This window comes from Bombina bombina, chromosome 1, assembly GCF_027579735.1.
Source record: "Bombina bombina isolate aBomBom1 chromosome 1, aBomBom1.pri, whole genome shotgun sequence".
Taxonomy (NCBI): domain Eukaryota; kingdom Metazoa; phylum Chordata; class Amphibia; order Anura; family Bombinatoridae; genus Bombina; species Bombina bombina.
Window position 1 is genome coordinate 1,191,680,201 of NC_069499.1, and position 23,599 is coordinate 1,191,703,799.

General features: G+C 40.1%; 1 protein-coding gene across 1 annotated transcript in view; it reads right to left on the minus strand.

Annotated features, from left to right (window-relative positions):
• GRN (granulin precursor) overlaps positions 1 to 23,599 on the minus strand; it is a 117,765-nt gene that overhangs the window by 42,780 nt on the left and 51,386 nt on the right. The window contains exons 14-21 of the mRNA XM_053699984.1: positions 15,985 to 16,108; positions 15,767 to 15,864; positions 12,325 to 12,448; positions 3,357 to 3,454; positions 3,145 to 3,268; positions 2,936 to 3,033; positions 1,981 to 2,104; positions 1,763 to 1,860 (exon numbers count right to left, since the gene is read on the minus strand). Of these exons, the coding sequence (XP_053555959.1) occupies positions 1,763 to 1,860; positions 1,981 to 2,104; positions 2,936 to 3,033; positions 3,145 to 3,268; positions 3,357 to 3,454; positions 12,325 to 12,448; positions 15,767 to 15,864; positions 15,985 to 16,108 (888 nt within the window). The remainder of the gene's footprint in view (positions 1 to 1,762; positions 1,861 to 1,980; positions 2,105 to 2,935; positions 3,034 to 3,144; positions 3,269 to 3,356; positions 3,455 to 12,324; positions 12,449 to 15,766; positions 15,865 to 15,984; positions 16,109 to 23,599) is intronic.

The following is a 23,599-nucleotide window of genomic DNA, read 5'->3' on the forward strand; positions in this document are numbered from 1 at the left end:
AGAATCCTCAATTTCTAAAGCAATTAGAACTTCTTTAAGTAAAGAACGAATAAATTCCATTTTAAATAAATATGAAGATTTATCAGCATCAACCTCTGAAACAGAATCCTCTGAACCAGAAGAACCATTATTAGAATCAGAATGATGATGTTCATTTAAAAATTCATCTGAACAATGAGAAGTTTTAAAAGATTTTTTATGTTTACTTGAAGGAGGAATAACAGACAAAGCCTTCTTAATGGATTCAGAAACAAAATCTCTTATGTTATCAGGAACACTGAGTATTAGATGTTGACGGAACAGCAACAGGTAATGGAACTTTACTAAAGGAAATTTTATCTGCATTAACAAGTTTGTCATGACATTCAATACAAACAGCTGGAGGAACAGATACCAAAAGTTTACAGCAGATACACTTAGCTTTGGTAGCTCCAGCACCAGGCAGCGATTTTCCTGAAGTATCTTCTGACTCAGTTGCAACGTGGGACATCTTGCAATATGTAATAGAAAAAACAACATATAAAGCAAAATTGATCAAATTCCTTAAATGACAGTTTCAGGAATGGGAAAAAATGCCAGTGAACAAGCTTCTAGCAACCAGAAGCAATAATGAGACTTAAATAATGTGGAGACAAAAATGACGCCCATATTTTTTTAGCGCCAAATAAGACGCCCACATTTGGCGCCAAAAATGACGCCACATCCGGAACGCCGACACTTGACGCAAAAAAACGTCAAAAAATGACGCAACTTCCGGCGACACGTATGACGCCGGAAACAGAAAAAAAAATTTGCGCCAAAAAAGTCCGCGCCAAGAATGATGCAATAAAATGAAGCATTTTCAGCCCCCGCGAGCCTAACAGCCCACAGGGAAAATGTCAAATTTTTAAGGTAAGAAAAAATGATTGATTCAAATGCATTATCCCAAATATGAAACTGACTGACTGAAAATAAGGACTGTTGAACATCCTGAGTCAAGGCAAATAAATCTTTGAATACAAATATTTAGAACTTATTAAAAAAGTGCCCAACCATAGCTTAGAGTGTCACAGAAAATAAGACTTACTTGCCCCAGGACACTCATCTACATGTTGTAGAAAGCCAAACCAGTACTGAAACGAAAATCAGCAGAGGTAATGATATATATATATATATATATATATATATATATATATATATATATATATATATATATATATATATATATATATATATATATATATATATATATATATATATATATATATATATATATATATATATAAGAGTATATCGTCGATCTGAAAAGGGAGGTAAGAGATGAATCTCTACGACCAATAACAGAGAACCTATGAAATAGACCCCGTAGAAGGAGATCATTGCATTCAAATAGGCAATACTCTCCTCACATCCCTCTGACATTCACTGCACGCTGAGAGGAAAACCGGGCTCCAACCTGCTGCGGAGCGCATATCAACGTAGAATCTAGCACAAACTTACTTCACCACCTCCATAGGAGGCAAAGTTTGTAAAACTGATTTGTGGGTGTGGTGAGGGGTGTATTTATAGGCATTTTGAGGTTTGGGAAACTTTGCCCCTCCTGGTAGGAATGTATATCCAATACGTCACTAGCTCATGGACTTGCTAATTACATTTAAGAAATTAAATAATTCCATCTGGGGGAAAACAGTGGAGAGAAGAAAAAAAAAAAAAAAAAAAAAAAATAATGAATAAGGAGGGAAAGAATAGCAAAGTTATTTAAGAGCAAAAATTAGTTTTTCACCTGCTCAATAGGACAGCAACCCCACTCCCCAGATTCTAGCCTGCAGCAGGTGTTCTTGTCCGGGCAGCTAGAAGTCTCATCACAAGGCACATCACTGGCTGTAGGGAAGGAAGAAGGGGACGGGAAGAGATTAAATTGATATGTAAAGTCAGAACCTGCACAACTGCAACCATATGTAAAAAGATCTAAAAGCTCGTAAAGTTGATTTCTGTACTCACCCATCTGCCTCACAGCAGGGGTCTTTGTTAACCAAGGGATAGAAGACTGTACACCCACGCAGCTTGACCCAGAGCACGTAAACCCATGGGGACAGCAGTGTTCATGATCGTTACAACAGACAGCCTAGTGAAAGCAGAAAATGCAATCTACTTAATTTGTTTTATTAAAAAAATAAATAAAAAAAAAGCCTCCAGCACAGGCACACAAACGTAAAACAAAGCCTTTATTACAACTATTATCAAACTGCTCAAATATCCATGATGTTCTTTCGGCTCTATACTAAGTCTTTAACAAATGTAGTTTAGCAACAAAAAAAAAAGCCCACACATGCAGAAACAAACTGTTCATATTCTCGCAGAAACAAACTGTTCATATTCTCACCTAAACAAACTGCAGTTGTCTAAAACCTAAAGTGCATCATACATCACATGCAGTCGCAATTACAGAAAAATTACAATTTGTATGCCAGCTTTCCCTTACATTTCATCTCTCTACTAACATTTGTCTATATATGCCAAAGAATTTGCATAAACAGATGAGCATCATTAAGTTATAGAGTGGTTATTTCAAACACAAAAGTACTAAACAGTAACCACGATTTGTTTACTCATTCAGTAATTATATGCATCAGTAAAATCTTATCTAGGACTGAGTGTGGGATAAAAACAACCACCATTATACACAACATTAAAAACCTGAAAGAGCAGCCAAACTGACTACTTAACACTAATGCTTCCTAACTGTATGGTAGAAATTCAGATATTCCTCACTTAAACGTCATCTAATGGCTAACAAAAGAACGGCTTTTCAATCAGGCATAGGCAATCATAGTTTTCAGTTAAATCAGGACCATTGTATCAAACCAAAAGATCCATAGGCATCTCACTTGATCGCCACCTCAAAAAAAAAAAAAAGGTGTCTATTTTTTATATATGTTTGCATGCTTGATCTCACCTGCTCTATTGGGCAGCATCCCCACTCTCCAGATGCCAGTCGGCAGCATGTATTCTTGTCTGGGCAGCTTGAGGTCTCATCACATGGAACGTCATTTGCTGTAGAGATTAGTAATAGAGTTCTTTGAAAGGCGGTAGTTAACAACAAACAATTCTACATCAAGCATGTGATAACAGTATGACATTCATTCTTTAGGTGCCTGTACTCACCCTTACGCCTCACAGCAGGGGTCTTGCTTAGCCAAGGGATGGAAACTTGCCCACTTTCACAGCTTCCTCCAGAACACGTAAAACCCGGTGGGCAGCAGTGTATATGATCAGCACAACACACAGCCTTGAAGAGCATAAAATATGAGTGTACAAGGAGGGACACAGATTAAGATGCATGTGTGAAAAGCAAAAAAGGTGTACAAGAATCTTACCTGCTCTATAGGGCAGCACCCCCACTCTCCAGACTCCAAGCGGCAGCAAGTGTTTTTGTCTGGGCAGCTTGTGGTATCATCACAAGGAACATCCTTGACTGAAGAGTATAATAGTACAAAAACAAAAAAACAAATACACCACACATAAAATACAACCTCAGATGAACACCACATGACATTACATCGTGACATGATTTATTTAACAAAAATAAAGCTAAAATGGAGAAGCAGTGTGTGGGGAAAAAAAAAACAAAAAACCACTTGCTTCCATAAGAATTAAGAGGCTAAGAAGCAGCCAATTAAATGCCCTAGATTAATCGATAATCAGCAAGTGTGACCACCTCTATAAAAGCTGAAGTTTTAGCAATTATGATAGTACAATTAGAAAAAGACTGAACAAGTATGGTTTTATGGAAGGGTTGCTAGGAGAAATAGTTTCTAAAAAGAACATGGCAGCACGACTTAGGTTTGCAAAGTCGCATCTGAACAAACCACAAGACTTCTGGAACAATGTCCTTTGGACAGACAAAACCAAAGTGGAGATGTCGGCCATAATGCACTGCTCCGTTTAGCAAAAACCAAACGCATATAAACTGTCAAGCATAGGGGTGGATGGCGATTTTGGCTCGTTTTGCAGCCACAGGATCTGGAGACCTTACAGTCATGGAGTCAACCATGGCCGAAATTGGGTCATGAAACAGGACAAACATCCCCAGCACACCAACAAATCTACAACAGAATAGCTGAAAGAGAAAAATCAAGGTGTTGCAATGGCTCAGTCAAAGTCCAGACCTCAAGCAGAATTAAATGCTGTGGCTGGACCTTAAGAGAGCTGTGCTTAAACAAATGCCTGCAAACCTTAAACTGAAGCAACATGAAGAGTGGGCCAGAATTCCTTAAAGTACCATAAGGTGTACTTTTTTCAAAGATGCACTAGAATCTCTCCAAATAAGTTGAGAATTAGTCCCCAACTAGACTGAAGTAAACAGAAAAATGCTGCCCCTGCTGGCAGACTCAATCACTGCGGCTAGGTAAGTTGCTGAAGAAGCACTCAGATTATGTTAAATGGTGACATAACTGCAACCTGCACTGTAGCAAAACAAGAGACACTAATATAAAAATGAAAAGAAACCTGTCAAACTACCAAAGGACATTAGAGCAAGTCAGAAGCAATCAGCATGCCAAGATTCTTGAATTCATTCAGCTATTTCAAATTTAGTACTGACCAAGTCCGTCACAATTATAAAATCAGTTTAGTTTTTTTTAAAAACAAGCATTTTCCCTAAATTAAAAAGGTGTTACATTTCTGGACCTATAAATCTCAACATTTGTTGACTGAAACAGACTGCATTTACCTCTGTGTACATAATAGCTTTTATAAAAGCCAACTGACCTCTTCAAAAGAAGGGTTGTCCCTAGAGGTTGGATGAAGACAGTTTGGTTTCCCCATATATACTTAAAAAGGACACTGAACCCAATTTTTTTCGTGATTCAGAAAGAGCGTGCAATTTTAAGCAACTTTCTAACTTACTCCTATCATCAATTTCTTTGTTCTCTTGATTTCTTTATTTGAAAAAGGGCATTTAAGCAATTTTTTGGTTCAGGACCATGGAAAGCATTTGTTTATGGGTAGGTGAATTTACCCACCAATCGGCAAGAACACCACTGTGTTCACCAAAAATGGGATGGTACCTAAACTTACATTCTTGCATTTCAAATAAAGATACCAAGAGAATGAAAATAATTTGATAATAGGAGTAAATTAGAAAGTTGCTTAAAATTGCATGCTCTATCTGAATCACGATAGAAAAAAAATTGGGTTCAGTGTCCCTTTAAAGTGCTGGCGGATCTGATCTTTCCCGTTAAGCTGGCTAACTATGGAGGTTTAGAGTAGACTGCTGGAATGCATTAAGACAGCAGAGAAAACATGCTTGCTATGACGATTTGCTCTTCCAAGTTAGGAACTTCAGAGTCCCCTCTTAGCAAGATAGTTAAAGCGTTTAGATGGGTTGGACAATCAGTGCGCCTGGTTCTGCCATATCAGATGTATGACAATCAAGAAATACAGCTTGCATGTTAGTGTTGTGGCGAGTCATTTCCTTGGCAGGAGCTAAGAATCTTATTACGGTAATGTCTATGGTGTCATCAGCATGCTTTTCTTAGAGTGCATAAGCAGTGCTGATCCCCCAAAATCTCACTGAAGCATTTTTTCTTGTATGATCATCCAAACCTCATGTTTCACCTCTTCTGTGAGGGACTATTTGTCAGCTATTACCCACTATTTTGACTTGGGCCCGTGCAGCAGATGTACAAGCAGTTTGAATATGCTCAAATGTCACTTGTGGCCTTAGCTCAGTGATGGTGAATTTTTTGGAGCCCGAGTGCCCAAACTGCAACACTAATGCAGCTCATCTCAAAGTGCCAACACTGCAATTAACCTGAATGTTTTTTTGTTTAGGAGAGGGAAAAAAAAAAAAAAAAAAAAAACCCAACACACAGGTGATTTAGAACAAAGTGAATTAAGTCCATAGAAAGTATTACACCTTTGCAATCTGTCAGACAAAACTATAGGTTTGCCGATTGAGTGTTATGCAGAGAAAATAAAAATGCTGGGTTTTATAAACAATTACATTTGTTTAAAAAGCGAAAAACATAATTTATATAAGAACTTACCTGATAAATTCATTTCTTTCATATTGGCAAGAGTCCATGAGCTAGTAACATATGGGATATACAATCCTACCAGGAGGGGCAAAGTTTCCCAACCCTCAAAATGCCTATAAATACACCCCCCACACCACGCTCACAATTCAGTTTAACGAATAGCCAAGCAGTGGGGTGATAAAGAAAGGAGTAGAAAGCATCAAAGGAAATTTGGAAATAATTGTGCTTTATACAAAAAAAATCATAACCATAAAAAGGGTAGGCCTCATGGACTCTTGCCAATATGAAAGAAATGAATTTATCAGGTAAGTTCTTACATAAAACAGAATTTATGCTTACCTGAAATTACTTTCTCTTGCGGTGTATCCAGTCCACGAATTCATCCTTACTTGTGGGATATTCTCATTCCCTACAGGAAGTGGCAAAGAGAGCACACAGCAGAGCTGTCCATATAGCTCCCCCCCTAGCTCCACCCCCCAGTCATTCGACCGAAGGCTAGGAGAAAAGGAGAAACCATAGGGTGCAGTGGTGACTGTAGTTTAAACGAAAATTTTTTAACCTGACTTAAATGCCAGGGTGGGCCGTGGACTGGATACACCGCAAGAGAAAGTAATCAGGTAAGCATAAATTCTGTTCTCTCTTGCAAGGTGTATCCAGTCCACGGATTCATCCTTGCTTGTGGGATACCAATACCAAAGCTTTAGGACACGGATGAAGGGAGGGAACAAGAAAGGTACCTTAAATGGAAGGCACCACTGCTTGCAAAACCTCTCTTCCAAAAATAGCCTCCGAAGAAGCAAAAGTATCGAATTTGTAAAATTTGGCAAAAGTATGCAGTGAAGACCAAGTCGCTGCCTTACAAATCTGTTCATTCTTGAAAGCCCATGTGGAAGCCACAGCTCTGGTGGAGTGAGCTGTAAATCGTTCAGGAGGCTGCTGCCCAGCAGTCTCATAAGCCAATCGGATGATGCTTTTCAGCCAGAAGGAAAGAGGTAGCAGTCGCTTTCTGACCTCTCCTCTTACCAGAATAAACAACAAACAGATGATGTTTGTCTGAAATCTTTAGTTGCTTGTAAATAGAATTTCAAAGCACGAACCACATCAAGATTGTGTAATAGCCGTTCCTTCTTAGAAACTGGATTAGGACACAGGGAAGGAACAATGATTTCCTGGTTAATATTCTTATTAGAAACAACCTTAGGAAGAAAACCAGGATTGGTACGTAAAACTACCTAATCTGCATGGAAGACCAGATAGGGTGAATTACACTGCAAAGCAGACAATTCTGAAACTCTTCGAGCAGAAGATATAGCTACCAAAAACAAAACTTTCCAAGATAATAACTTAATATCTATGGAATGTAAAAGTTCAAACGGAACCCCTTGAAGAACTGAAAGAACTAAATATAGACTCCATGGCGGAGCAACTGGTTTATAGACAGGCTTGATTCTGACTAAAGCCTGAACAAACGCTTGAACGTCTGGTACTTCCGCCAGACGCTTGTGTAAAAGAATAGACAGAGCAGATATCTGTCCCTTTAAGGAACTAGCTGACAAACCTTTCTCCAATCCTTCTTGGAGAAAAGACAATATCCTTGGAATCCTAGTCTTACTCCACGAGTAGCCCTTGGATTCACACCAACAAAGATATTTCCGCCCTATATCTTACGGTAAATTTTCCTGGTGACAGGCTTTCTAGCCTGAATCAGAGTATCTATAACTGAATCAGAGAAACCACGCTTAGATAAAATTAAGCGTTCAATCTCCAAGCAGTCAGCCGCAGAGAAACTAGATTTGGATGCTTGAATGGACCCTGTATTAGAAGATCCTGCCTCATTGGCAGTGTCCATGGTGTGACAGATGACATGTCCACTAGGTCTGCATACCAAGTCCTGCGTGGCCACGCAGGCTCTATCAGAATTACCAAAGCCTTCTCCTGCTTGATTCTGGTTACCAGACGAGGGAGAAGGGGAAACGGTGGAAAGACATAAGCCAGATTGAAGGACCAAGGCGCTACTAGAGCATCTATCAATGCCGCCTTGGGGTCCCTGGACCCGTAGAGAGGAAGTTTGGTGTTCTGACGGGACGCCATCAGATCCAATTCTGGAATGCCCCATAGCTGGGTCAGCTGAGCAAAAACCTCCGGGTGGAGTTCCCACTCCCCCGGGTGAAAAGTCTGACGACTCAGAAAATCCGCCTCCCAGTTGTCTACTCCTGGGATGTAAATTGCAGATAGATGGCAGGAGTGATCCTCCGCCCACCTGATTATTTTGGCGACTTCCTTCATCGCTAGGGAACTCTTTGTTCCCATCTGATGATTGATATACGCCACAGTCGTGATGTTGTCCGACTGAAATCTGATGAATTTGGCCGCCGCTAGTTGAGGCCATGCCTGAAGCGAGTTGAATATCGCTCTCAGTTCCAAAATGTTTATCGGAAGAAGAGACTCTTCCCGAGACCATAAGTCCTGAGCTTTCAGAGAGTCCCAGACCGCCCCCCAGCCTATCAGACTGGCCTCGGTCGTTACAATGATCCACTCCGGTCTGCGGAAGCATATTCCCTGAGACAACCACCAGAGAAGAGAGAGAGTCTCAGGTTTTCTGGTCCAGTTGAATTTGAGGAGACAAATCTGTATAATCTCCATTCCACTGTTTGAGCATGCACAGTTGCAGTGGCCTTAGATGTATTCGAGCAAAAGGGACTACGTCCATTGCCGCTACCATTAATCTGATTACCTCCATGCACTGAGCTACAGATGGCCGAGGAATGGAATGAAGAACTCGGCAAGTACTTAGAAGCTTTAACCTTCTGACCTCCGTCAGAAATATTTTCATTTCTACCGAGTCTATTAACGTTCCCAGGAAGGGAACCCTTGTGAGCGGGGACAGAACTTTTTTCGGTGTTCACCTTCCACCTGTGAGACCTTAGAAAAGGCCAGAACAATCTCCGTATGAGCTTTGGCTCTGGGAAAAGACGCCTGTATTAAGATGTCGTCCAAATAAGGTGCTACTGCAATGCCCCGCGGTCTTAGTACCGCCAGAAGTGACCCTAGCACTTTTGTGAAAATTCTGGGAGCGGTGGCCAACCCGAAGGGAAGGGTCCACGAACTGGTAATGCTTGTCCTGAAAGGCGAACCTTAGGAACTGATGATGATCTTTGTGGATAGGAATATGTAGGTACGCATTCTTTAGATCCACGGTAGTCATATTGACCTTCCTGGATCATAGGTAAGATTGTCCGAATGGTCTCCATCTGGAATGATGGAACCCTGAGGAATTTGTTTAGAATTTTTAAATCCAGGATTGGCCTGAAAGTGCCTTCCTTTTTGGGAACCACAAACAGGTTTGAGTAAAAACCCAGTCCTTGTTCTGCAATTTGAACTGGATACATCACTCCCATCATGATTAGGTCTTCTACACAGCGTAAGAACGCCTCTTTCTTTGTCTGGTCTGTAGACAGACGAGAAATGTGGAACCTTCCCCTTGGAGGGGAGTCCTTGAATTCTAGAAGATATCCCTGAGTAACGATCTTTAATGCCCAAGGATCGGGAACATCTCTTGCCCAAGTCTGAGCGAAGAGAGAGTCTGCCCCCTACCAGATCCGGTCCCGGATCGGGGGCTACCCCTTCATGCTGTCTTAGTAGCAGCTGCAGGCTTCTTGGCCTGTTTACCCTTGTTCCAGCCCTGCAAAGGCTTCCAGGTTGCCTTGGGCTGTGAAGCGTTACCCTCTTGCTTTGCGGTTGCAGAGGTTGAGGCAGGACCGTTCCTGAAGTTGCGAAAGGAAAGAAAATTAGCCGTGTTTTTAGCCTTAAAAGGCCTATCTTGCGGGAGAGCATGGCCCTTTCCCCCGGTGATATCCGAAATAATCTCTTTCAACTCGGGCCCGAAAAGGGTCTTTCCCTTGAAAGGGATGTTTAGTAATTTTGATTTGGACGACACATCGGCCGACCATGACTTGAGCCAAAGCGCTCTGCATGCCATAATGGCGAAACCTGAATTTTTTGCCGCTAACTTAGCTAATTGGAAAGCGGCATCTGTGATAAAAGAATTAGCCAGTTTTAAAGCTTTAATTCTATCCATAATTTCGTCATATGAGGTCTCCCTCTGGAGCGACTCCTCCAGCGCCTCAAACCAGAAAGCAGCTGCAGTAGTTACAGGAATAATGCAGGCGATCGGTTGTAGAAGGAACCCTTGTTGAACAAAAATTCTCTTTAGTAAACCTAATTTTTTTATCCATAGGATCTTTAAAAGCACAACTGTCTTCAATTGGAATGGTTGTGCGCTTAGCCAGTGTAGAAACTGCTCCCTCTACCTTAGGGACCATCTGCCACGTGTCCCGTCTGGGGTCAGTAATGGGGAACATTTTCTTAAAAATAGGAGGGGGAACAAAAGGGACACCTGGTCTTTCCCACTCCCTGGTAACAATATCCGCAACCCTTTTAAGGATCGGAAACGCATCAGTGTATACAGGGACCTCTAGGTATTTGTCCATTTTACACAATTTCTCTGGAACCACCATAGGGTCATAATCATCCAGAGTGAATAGAACCTCCCTAAGCAATATGCGGAGGTGTTCCAACTTAAATTTAAAGGCTAATGAATCTGAAACTGCCCGTTGAGAAACCTTTCCTGAGTCAGAAATTTCTCCCTCAGACATCACATCCCTCGCCCCTATTTCAGAGTGTTGTGAGGGTACGTCAGATAAACCTCCCAAAGCTTCCGACTGCTCATAATCTGTTCTTAAAACCGAGCTCTCTCGCTTTGTAGGAAAAACTGGCAGTTTGGATAGAAAGGCCGCAAGGGAATTATCCATGACTGTCGTTAGTTGTTGTAATGTAATAGGTGCCAATGCACTAGAGGTACTAGGTATTGCTTGCGCGGGCGTAACTGGTGGTGACACTTGGGGAGAGGAAGGTGGACTATCTTCATTACCTTCCGTCATAGAGAATCATCTTGGGCTACATTTTTAAGTGACACAATATGATCCTTAAATTGTATAGACACATTAGTGCACTTGGGACACATTTTGAGAGGGGGTTCCACCATGGCTACTGAACACAAAGAGCAAGGCTTTTCCTTAGTGTCAGACATGTTAAACAGATTAGTATATGCAAGCAGGCTTGAAAAACACTTTATTTCAAATTGTGTTTTTTATTTGATTAAACGGTACTGTGCCTTTAAGAAATAAAAAGCACACACAATTTTACAAAACAGTGAAAAATGCACCAAATCTTTTGAAATTTTCACAGTATGTGCCTAATGCTTCAATATGATTGCACACCAAGTTTCAGCCAGATTAACCCCTTAATGCCAAAACCGGAGCAGTCTAAAGCCCACAACCGGTTACAACACTACAGCACCTTGCCACAGCAGTCTGCTGTGGTCCTACCTTCCCTTATGGATTAGTTTCGGGGAAAAACAGCTTCTGTGAGTCCCTCAAGCAGTCTCAGAAATTAACTGCGCAACAGAGGCGCGAAATTAGGGCCCATCCCACTCCATTCCAGAGTTGTGAGGCCTTCAAAGTCACACTTAGGTGACTAAATTTATGCCATGTGGATAAAAAACCCCGTAATAAACACACCAAAGTTGTATAAAAGTGTCTACCAATGAGTATTTGCTGAATAAAACAATCGATTGCCCTGTCCACCAGTCTATTGAGCCCTGTTAAATAAGCCCTTATTCTATACTAATTCTCAGAATATGGCTTACCCTTCCCTCATGGGGATTTCTGTCAGTCTTCTAGCATTATCGTGTCTTGACTAGAAAAAAGATGACTGAAACATACCTCAATGCAGTTAAGCCTGCAAACTGTTCCCCCCAACTGAAGTTTTCTGGTACTCCTCAGTCCTGTGTGGGAACAGCAGTGGATTTTAGTTACAACATGCTAAAATCATTTTCCTCTCAGCAGAATTCTTCATCACTTTTCTGCTAGAGTGTAAATAGTACAAACCGGCACTATTTAAAAATAACAAACTTGATTGAAGATATAAAACTACAAATCTAACACCACATTCACTTTACCCTCCCATGGAGATGCTACTTGTTAGAGCGGCAAAGAGAATGACTGGGGGGTGGAGCTAGGGGGGGGGGGAGCTATATGGACAGCTCTGCTGTGTGCTCTTTGCCACTTCCTGTAGGGAATGAGAATATCCCACAAGTAAGGATGAATCCGTGGACTGGATACACCTTGCAAGAGAAAAAAAGAAATCCAGTTCATATCTGGGCTGCTTGTATATATGGAGGAGACAGTGGTTATGCCGATAAACACGCAGCCTTCAGTTAATTTCTCCAGCTGTCTATACTCACATTTATGCCTCACAGCAGGGACCTTGTTCAGCCAAGGTATAGAAATCTGCCCTTTCTCACAACTTCCTCCAGAGCATGTATACCCTTGTGGACAGCAATGTTCATGATCAGGACAGCATACAGCCTGTATAGGTGGGAAGAGTTTGCACAAAGTAAGAGGGGAAATCTTCACCTAAGCCATAGCATTTCTCATTGTAGCATTCAGTAGATAAGATTGATTTTGGAAAACAAATTGGCTCACATTATCAGTTTTTTCAGTTTAAAATTTAATTATACTCACACACTATATACACACACGTGGCTTTTTCCCACCCCATCTGTGCAAAAAAACAAAGGCTAGCCAATTTCAAATGTAGCAACTAAACTGACAAGCAAGAGATGGTCTAACCAGTATTGGCATGGCTAAGAGTGTGGTGGGGGGGACAATATAAGATGTTGTGATTGTCTTATATTCAGAAAAAAGTCCGGAGCCGCAGCAATAAACTGTAATGTCTTTATTTAACAAAGAAACAGGTCTGGTAACAGCATAGATACTGACATGCCCTTCAGTTTAATGATAAGCTTACGCGTTTCGGCATTATCGCCGTATTCATAGCCCTCAAAATTCCTTACAACTGTTAGGCCTAATAAAGGAATAAAAACCACTGGATTGGCTGATGGGCATTAAAACTCATTCATGTCCTATTAGTTTCAGGATTCCCTGTTAACATAAACTCTTACCAATATGAACTACCTGTAGGTCAAATAAGGGACTTAACTACAATTAAAGGAAAAGTGTAAAGTCAAACCTACTTCATAATAAACATATATGTATACTAGACATTGCCACACTATTGCTAAGTGTTAATCTAATTGTATCAAAAGGTTTTTAGACTTCCTTTAAACCTTAATATTCACTGTCTGCTTGCTTCTTAATCTAAATGTCTTTAAATAATATATTCTATTTTGAAAAATATGTTCTATTTTAAAAATATGTTCTATTTTAAAGACATACCAGGCAACTCTTGTTTACTATTTCGCCTATGTTCCTATACTTGAACATACAAAATACTATTTCGTTGTTTTATGGAATTGTGAGAATATTCTATTCATATTTCTCAATTATCTCAAATATTTACAGAGCTAAAACATTTCAAGCAAAACAATTAGGTGCTTATTTAAACATAAATGGCTCTGTTAATGAGTAATAAAACCATCAACAATAGAGTATAGGGGCTACAAGATATTTCATGAAGGATATACTATCCTGGCCTGTTACATGCTTAATACCAGTGATTTATAAGGTCATAGGCAGACTTTAGCCCTATAGGATGTCTTGTTTTCATTTGAAATATCCAAAAGATCTCTCTTCGTGCGAGTGCCGTCTTCCTATCCCCCCCTCTTCGACCAGCCTTGACACTATTATGGTCCATTTAAAGCTTGAATTGTTTTTGTTATGGACCAATTTAAAATGCTGGACGAGTGGGGTTGTTAGGGTACCAGCCTTAATATCGGAGAGATGTTCTCTAATGCGTACTCTGGTCTCCCTTGTGGTCATCCCTACATACTGCAAACCACAGGTCACACAACATGCCAGGTAAACTGTGAATGTATTTCTACAATTCATGCACTCTCTGATCGTAGTGTTTTAGAGTAGCACTACATATAAAGCCTTCACCTGTCTGCAGATGTTCACATGCTTTGCATGTGATATTACTGCACCTGTAGACTCCTTTGAATCTGAGCCAAGAGCTTGCCTCCTCTCTTGGTGCCTCTTTGAGTTGTGTGGGGGCCAGAATGTTTCCTACAGAGACCCCTCTTCTAAAGGAGCATCTACATCCCTTGTCTACAAGTTCTGATAAAGCTTCATCAGCCGCTAACATTTTGAAGTGTTTTCTCACTATTTGGCAAATATTGTTATACTGTGTGCTATAATCAGTGACAAAGAAAATGTCTCCACTCCTTTTAGTCTTTGGTTCTCTCTTTTCCAATAGTGTCTCTATTAGAACCCAAGACTTCTTTTCTGACTCTGTTGATAACATGTGGGTTATAACCTCTCTTTGAAAGTCGTTCAGACAATTGATCTGCATGTTTCTCATATTGGTCATTATTGCTACAATTCCGTTTCAATCTGGTGAACTGGCCTTTAGCCACAGACCTGAACACCTGCTTGGGATGACTGCTCCTGGCATGGAGGAGCGTGTTACCCGAAATAGGCTTCCTGTACACTTCAGTTTCAACACCGACATTAGGGATCCCAATCAAAGTGAGATCTAAGAAATTGATTCTTGTCCTATTGAGTTCGAAAGTGAACTCCAAACCAATGTCGTTGTTGTTAAGCCATTCCACAAAGGTCTTTGCACCTTTTCAGTGCCCCGCCATACCAGGAGCAGATCATCTATATACCGCTTAAAAAACTGTATATTGTCCCTGTGGGGGTTCTCATCTCCATAGATGCGGGACAGCTCCCACCACCCCATGAAAATGTTGGCGAAAGAGGGCGCGAATTTCGCGCCCATTGCTGTCCCGCACCTATGGAGATAAAATACCCCCTCAAAGGAAAAATAGTTGTGTGTTAATAGGTATCGCACGACCCTCAGTACATATTGTATTAAGTCCTCTGAAAAGCGTGTATCTCTTCGCAGGAAAAATTCGATAGCCATTAGACCCTTATCGTGCTGAATAGACGTGTACAGCGCTCACATCTATGGTTAACCACATATCCTCATCCTCCCAATTCAAAGTTCTCATCAATTTTAAAACATGGGTAGTATCCTGTAGAAAACTTGGAAGGTCACCTACCAAGGGCTGTAATACACTATCCACCCATTGTGAGATTCTTTCAAGTAGTGATCCTATCCCACTCACAATGGGCCTACCTGTGACCCCCTCCAGGGATTTATGAACCTTAGGTAGGTGGTTAAAGATAGGTATAATAGGGTTGTCTACCAGGAGAAAGTCACAGGTAGGCCCATCCAGGATACCCAATTCACTGCCATCATCAATGATCTGTGTAAGTTCTCTTTTGAACCTACCCGTGGGGTCACTCCCTAAAACCATGTAGTGGCGTGTATCTTGAAGCTGTCTTGCCGCTTCTGTCACAAATTGTTCCCTTGACATTACCACAACCGAGCCCCCCTTGTCCGCACCCCTAATAACCAGACCCTCGTTGGTCTGTAAACTTTTTAGGGCTTCTCTTTCCTTGAAACTTAAGTTGTGTTTACTAAGGGGAGCTTGGTGTAGCAATGTTAGGTCTTTTTCAATTCTTTCCTGGAAAGCCTCGAGAATATTACCCCTGTAGTGAATGGGATAAAATTTGGAGGTTTCCTTAAATTTGGGTAATTGGTATGCCTCCCTGTGCTCATCAATTGCTCCATCAGCCAGAAGTGACTCCATGCTTACTATATCACAATTCTCATTGAAGGTAAATTCATTTTTAGTAATTCAGTTGTGATTGTCTAACCTGCTCTATGGGACAACATCCCCACTCTCCAGATGCCAGCCGGCAGCAAGTGTTCTTGTCCGGGCAGCTAGTGGTTTCATCGCATGGGACATCAAAGGCTGGGGAAGAGGAAAAAAAAAAAAAAAATCTTATCTGGGGTGCTAGTATGAGGGAGCCAGGGGGTTATATTGATATTAATACAAATCACAATCTTAATTTCTCCAGCTGTCTATACTCACATTTATGCCTCACAGCAGGGACCTTGTTCAGCCAAGGTATAGAAATCTGCCCTTTCTCACAACTTCCTCCAGAACATGTATACCCTTGTGGACAGCAATGTTCATGATCAGGACAGCATACAGCCTGCATAGGTGGGAAGAGTTTGCACAAAGTAAGAGGGGAAATCTTCACCTAAGCCATAGCATTTCTCATTGTAGCATTCGGTAGAGAAGATGGACTGTGGAAAACAAATTGGCTCACATTATCCAAGTTGTGTGAAATTTAAATATATACTCTTAGAAGCTATCGGCTAGATTACGAGTTTGTCGGTAATGGTGTGCGGTGCTAACTAGAGCTGCGCATCTTCACCTGTCTCACGATTCGATTCGATTACGATTATCATCGTAACGATTCGATACGATTCGATTCTACGATGCATCGCGATGCATCACGATTACTGCACTATTTCTGCCCAATTTTTAAATTTTTCAGAAAAAAAAATTCAAGAAGTCAAAGTATTGAAATAAACTCTTTTTTTTATTTTATTAGCTCAAAAAAGGACACTCTTCCTGTGGCAAAGTCTGAACACAGCAGACAACAACAGTTTATAGAACAGTAAATACTAAATGGCAATTGTTGTATTGGTTTGGAAACAATATTATGGCATCAAACTGTAGTTACAGAGTACGTAGTGTAAAAAGTGCAGTGCTCACAGTGTACTTCTTCAGTAAAAGAAAATATTTAAATGTATATATTATATATTAGTAAGTAGTACACTATACACTTGTAAAGAAACATGAACAACAAATAAATGTCTAACCTATCTATGTTGGTTTTAATTTAATTTCTTTACTTACTTAGTAATAATAATATAATAGACATTAAATTAAAACCCAAATAGATAGGTTAAGCTTAAGTTACCACCATAATACCTTATTTGTGTGAAAATTGTCCTCAGAAAACAAAACATAAATCCCTTATAGGTACAAAATTACAGGTGCAGTCCACTGTGCCCTCATGACTGTCAATTTGTGGCAAACAAACATCACGTGAAGAATCTGGAACACAACACACAGCACAGAGTGTGCACACAACACACATGTGATTGTGACATATACAATTAGTTTACACAGTTACAGACTTACAATAGTACTAGAGACTGAGAGAGAGACATTTAAAACAAGTAGCATTGAACTGAACTACTATAACTACAGTTTCTTCTTGATGATTATATTATCTTTATGGGATCACAAATATAATTAGTTAGTTATTAGTTACTGTTAAAGCAGTACTACACACAACTGAATAGTGACTGAGTCTGTCACTGAACAGTACACAGCAGTCACACACAAACAAACAATACATAAAAAAGGACACAGACATCAAGGAGTAAATCATGGTGAAGAAAGGGTGGCACGCCACTCACCTGAGGTGTGTGTGCTTTATTTTTGTATTGTGCTGTTGTGTGTGGCACTGTGTGTGTGCTGTACTGTCTGTAGTGTACAGTATATTTGTGATCCAATAAAGATTTACTCAAGGTTTACTCAAGGCTTTTCCTTCCCCTATAGTGGGGTTTGGCTTCAGTCTCACTCTCTGCATAGTGCACTCATAGACAGTTAGACAGTCACACTCACTAGACACTCAGACACTAGAGACACAGTGGGACACACACACAAACAAAAACATTCAATGGCACCACAGTCAGCCACAGTCACACTCATAGACACTTAGACAGTGACACTGGGACAGACACACAATCACATACAAACAAAAAAATTCAAAGGCAGTTAATACACTCATCTCACACACTCATAGAGAATGAGATACATACAAACTTTTCAAACTGGCACTCACTCACAGACACACTCACACACTCATAAAGAGACAGTTAGACACTGCAGTACACACATTGTTATTGTTAACTGGTTGGTTATATTCGGTTAACCCCTACAGATCTGCCTGGGAGTGGGTGGGATGGCATTTGGGATTGGGATCATAAACAAAAACATATGATATCTTTCTTAAAGGGTCTATTTAAAATAGACAATTTTTTAGTGTGAATGAATAATATTAATAATCCCTTATGCAGTGTGCACTATGCACTCACTGCATTGCAAACAATACAGGGGTGTGCTGTAACAATAGCACAACATCTACAAAACAGAGCACTTCCTGATTGGCAAACATCACAGTAACACTAGAAGTAGTAATAGACATTATACAAGAAGTAGCATTGAACTACTAGATTTACTAACTTTGATTATCAATATCTTTATGGGATCACAAATATATTGTTACACAACACACACACAGTCACACACAGTCAAACAATACCAAAAAAAACACACATAATAAAAAGAGTGAATCATGGTGAAGGGTGACACTGACTGACACGCACACATGAGGTGTGTGCAGTTGTGTGTTGTTTCTTTTGTATTGTGTGTGTGTGTGTGTGACTGTGACAGAGTGACGTGGTCGGTCGTGTCGTGTAGTGTACTAGTATATTTTGTGATCCAACAAAGATTTACTCAAGGTTTTAAGCTTCATTTTTCAAAAAGCTATAAGCTATATAACAGTAACAAATATAAAATAACTTAACAGTAGTCTGCACTGGGCAGTGGGGCACACAGCACTTTCTTCTGGATGTGCCAAAAAACATTAAATATTAATATTATAAACCTGAATCACTACTCAGAATTATGGAATATGTAGGTTTTTCTGTAAGAACACTAGTTGATCCACATGCTCTGGTTTGAGGGTGCTTCTTTTAGCCGTTACCACATCTCCTGCAGTGGAGAAAACCCGCTCTGCAGACACGCTTGTACCTGGGATACACAAGTATCGCTTTGACAAATGAGAGAGGAGGGGAAATATGACCTCATGTACATGCCACCATTTCAAAGGGTCTTCAGTGAGAGGCAGAGATGGGGCTTTACAATATTTCTCTATTTCCTCTTCAGCCTTGGCATAGGGGGTCTTGGGTTCTATTGTACCTTCAGTGTCAGTGAAAGACTGTCCCAGCAAAGTCATGAGAAGCGATGTGGACTTTCTTTTGGGAGGAGAAGGGTTATCCTCCTCGATGGCTGATTCTTCTTCCAGAGTTTCTTTTCCCTCAGGCAGTGGCACTTCATCCACGTTTGTCCTCCTAGATGTAACTGTACTAGTACACTCAATCTGTGTTTGAACAAAAGAATAGAAAAAATAGCATTCATTATTACCTCGAGCAGCCAGCCAGCTAATGCTATGTGTGTGCTCAGAGAGACAGTAATGCATAAATAAATGCATACAACAGCTCACATCTATTCAAGAAACATGATGCAATTAAAATTACCTCCAAGGATGCAGCCTCCTCAGTCACTCCTCTGTATATCTCCAATCTCTCCTCCTCTGTGAGAATAAAAGGCAGTCCCTTAAAACGAGGATCCAGGGCAGAGGCTGTATAAAGTATCTTCTTCTCTGCCTCACTGCTGTACCTCTTCAGGAGATCTGTTTTGATGGCATTCTTGATCTCATGGATCATGGGTGTGTCTCCCATGGTGTCTGTCATGTTCTGGAGCAGTTGTGCATTTAGAGGGGCAATGAGAGAAACAGTTGGATTGCGCTCTTCTGACATCAGTGTGGTTGCATCTTTCATTGGCTTTAATGCACTCACAGCATCCTCTGCATTTGACACATCTGTTTCGTTGAGAGTGCAGAGATCTGACTCACTTTTTCTGACTTCTGGAGACAACAATGTGGCACAGATTGCAGGTTGCTGTTCTAGGAACCTCTCGACCATGTCATATGAGCTGTTCCACCTTGTTGTCACATCAGTTATTAGCTTATGATTCTTCAGGCCAAGACATTTCTGTTTTTCTTTCAGACAGTGGTTTGCTGTAGTGCTGCGGTGAAAAAATGTTGATATTCGTCGCACTCTGCCTAAAAGCCTGGAGAGCGTGGCCACTTTCAGCGCCCGCTGGGATGCGAGATTCAGTGTATGGGCGAAGCATTTTACATGAGGGAATTTTCCAACTTGAGCAGCAACAATCATGTTCGAAGCATTGTCGGTCACAAGCACTACAGATTTATCGGACAGCTGCCATTCTTCCACGACACGAGACAGTAGCTCCGCCAGATGAGAACCCGTGTGAGACTCATAAACTGCTCTCGTTTGCAGCACATGCGACAAGATCTTCCAGTCCTTGCTAATGTAATGTGCAGTTACTGTTACATAAGACTCCGTCGTGACTGAAGTCCATGAATCACACGTTAGTGCGACTCGACTGGCTTGGCTCATTGATGCAATTACCTGAGCTTTTGTTTCTTGGTAGAGTGCAGGTATAACGTTTTCTGTTAAGTGATTGCGTGACGGGATCTTATAACGTGGCTCTAGTGTCTTCAACAGGTTGCGAAACCCAAGGTTTTCCACAACAGAGTAAGGCCGTAGGTCCTTCGCTATGAAAGTTGCCACAGCTTTGGTTATTCTCTTCCCTTTTTCAGAGTTGGGTGGCAAAGTTGACAGCATTGCATCAATTCTTGGCTGATGAGCTTCAGCTAGTCTTGTTATTTCCTTGGCAGTGGCACTGGCGACAGCGGCAGGGGTTAGCATCTCAGAGTGAAAACGTCTAACGTGATTTCTCAAGTTAGTAGTATTCCCTAGGTATTTAATTTTTGTGTGACAGGCTTTACAAACCGCGTGTGTCTTGTCCAATTCGTGCTTTCCAGTATGTTCATAAAATCCAAAATGTGCCCAGATGCTTGCTTTTAAAATGCTAGGTGCATTTTTTATCTCTCTATCTTTTTTGTCTCCCTCTGTCATTTTAGCATGACATGTACATATGTGACGGATGATGTTGTTGTCAACGTCAAACTCTGTCAGTGTTAAAAAAAAAAGAAAATACACTAAGTTCCAGTTGTCAAAATGTCAAGCCGCAAATGTAAAATCAACAAGTACTAGTAACTTCAACTACTTTGCCAATGCCATACATTTTGCGAACATAAATTTTAAAACAAATTGCATTGTGATAATTGCAGGGGACATCACTCACTCACTGACACAGTTACTGTAATATATTACACACTTAAAGGTGCAAAAACCCAAACATTTACTTTCATGATTCAGATAGAGAATACAATTTTAAATAAACATCATAACTAACTCTTCTATTATTTAATTTGCTTCATACTTCTCAGATATCGTTTGTTGATGACATATTAGCAATGCATTGCACAGCACACACATTACTTACTATAAGTATATAATACTTTGTGCACAAGGAGGAGGCTATGCATTTCAACAAAGGATAAGCAAATTATATAATAGGGAAAGTTGTTTAAAATTGCATGCACTTTCTTGAATTAATATATTATTAAAATATTAGAACTTCAGACCAGGCCATCCATCCATGTGAAAAACATGTAGATAATAGATACAGATTAGACTAATAGAGACATTATTAGACAATAATAGTATACTATATTTATTTATAATACATTTTTTATATATGCAATATTATTCAATAATGCAGCAATTAATTATGCAGCAGCCTGAGCCTCAGTCAGCTCAGCATACTACGTTAAGTAAATAAGGCAAGTATTTAATTGTTACCCCTTATTGTGTAATAAATGTGATTGTGTACCCCTTATTGATTTGCTCTTACCTATTGGCAAGTAGTAGGCAGTTGAGGCAATAGGCAGGCATGGCAATGGCAATTATGGCATGGCATTGGCAAAATGTACAACGTTTTGGTAACTATTAACTAAACAAACAGTTAGTTAGTCTAATTCTCACCATAGGTCTCCTCCTCTGTCTCCCACAAAATAAAAATGAGCCCGCCGTGTAGCTGTAGTATACCGCCGTGTACCATCATCAATCTCAGGCAACAAACTCCTGCTTTGCTGCTTTGCTCCTACTGCGTAACTTCGGCACTTCAAGAGACCGCCCATGAGCGCCCATGTTGCTTTATTGGGTGACGTGACGTCAGTGACGTCAAAACGATGTACCGCGCACTTTCGCGCACTCTCTTTTACGTTTCCTGGAGGCTGGTCACGTGGGTAACGTTAATCGATTATCGCGTCTCAGCGCATCGATGCAGAATCGTTTCATGCCGCATCGCGATGCATCGTCAAAACGATTATTTTTGACAGGCCTAGTGCTAACGCTCCATTTTTTCTCACCGCTCACTTAAGACAACACTGGTATTACGAGTTTTCTGCAAGCCGGCGTTAGTCTCAGAAAAGTGAGCGCTGAGCAAAATTTAGCTCCACATCTCACTAATACCAGCTCTGCTTATGGTATTGGTAAGCTGGTTAAACGTGCTCGTGCACGATTTCCCCATAGGAAACAATGGGGCTGAGCTGGCTGTAAAGAAACCTAACACCTGCAAAAAAGCAGCCCCATTGTTTCCTATGGGGAAATAAAAAGTTATGTCTACACCTAACACCCTAACATGAACCCCGAGTCTAAACACCCCTAATCTGCCACCCGACATAGTCTCCACCTGCATTATAATTACTAACCCCTAATCTGCCACACCGGACACTGCCACAACCTACATTATAATAATGAACCCCTAATCTACTGCCCCAAACATCGCCGAACCCTACATTATATTAACCCATAATCTGCTGCCCCCACTATAATAAATTTATTAACCCCTAAACCTAAGTCTTACCCTAACCCCCCCTAACTTAAATATAATTTAAATACATCTAAATAAATTATTCCTATTTAAAACTAAATAAATACTTACCTGTAAAATAAACCCTAAGATGGCTACAATATAACTAATAATTACATTGTAGCCATTTTAGGATTTATTTTTATTTTACAGGCAACTTTGTATTTATTTTAACTAGGTACAATAGCTATTAAATAGTTATTAACTATTTAACCCCTTAATGACCGGACCATTTTTCAATTTTCTTACCCTTAATGACAATGGCTATTTTTACATTTCTGCAGTGTTTGTATTTAGCTGTAATTTTCCTCTTACTCATTTACTGAACCCACACATTATATACCGTTTTTCTCGCCATTAAATGGACTTTCTAAAGATACCATTATTTTCATCATATCTTATAATTTACTATAAAAAAAAAAAAAAAAAAAAAAAAAAAAAAAATATATATGAGGAAAAAGTGGAAAAAAAAAAAAACCACACACACTTTTTCTAACTTTGACCCCCAAAATATGTTACACATCTACAATCACCAAAAAACACCCATGCTAAATAGTTTCTAAATTTTGTCCTGAGTTTAGAAATACCCAATGTTTACACGTTCTTTGCAACTTATGGGGCAATAAATACAAGTAGCACTTTGCTATTTCCAAACCACTTTTTTTCAAAATTAGCGCTAGTTACATTGGAACCCTGATATCTGTCAGGAATACCTGAATATCCCTTGACATGTATATATTTTTTTTTAGAAGACAACCCAAAGTATTGATCTAGGCCCATTTTGGTATATTTTATGCCACCATTTCACCGCCAAATGCGAGAAAAAAAAAAAAAAAAAAAAAAACAACTTTACATTTTTCACAATTTTAGGTTTCTCATTGAAATTATTTACAAACAGCTTGTGCTATTATGGCAGAAATTTTTGTTAAAGCTTCTCTGGGATCCCCTTTGTTCAGAAATAGACTTATATGGCTTT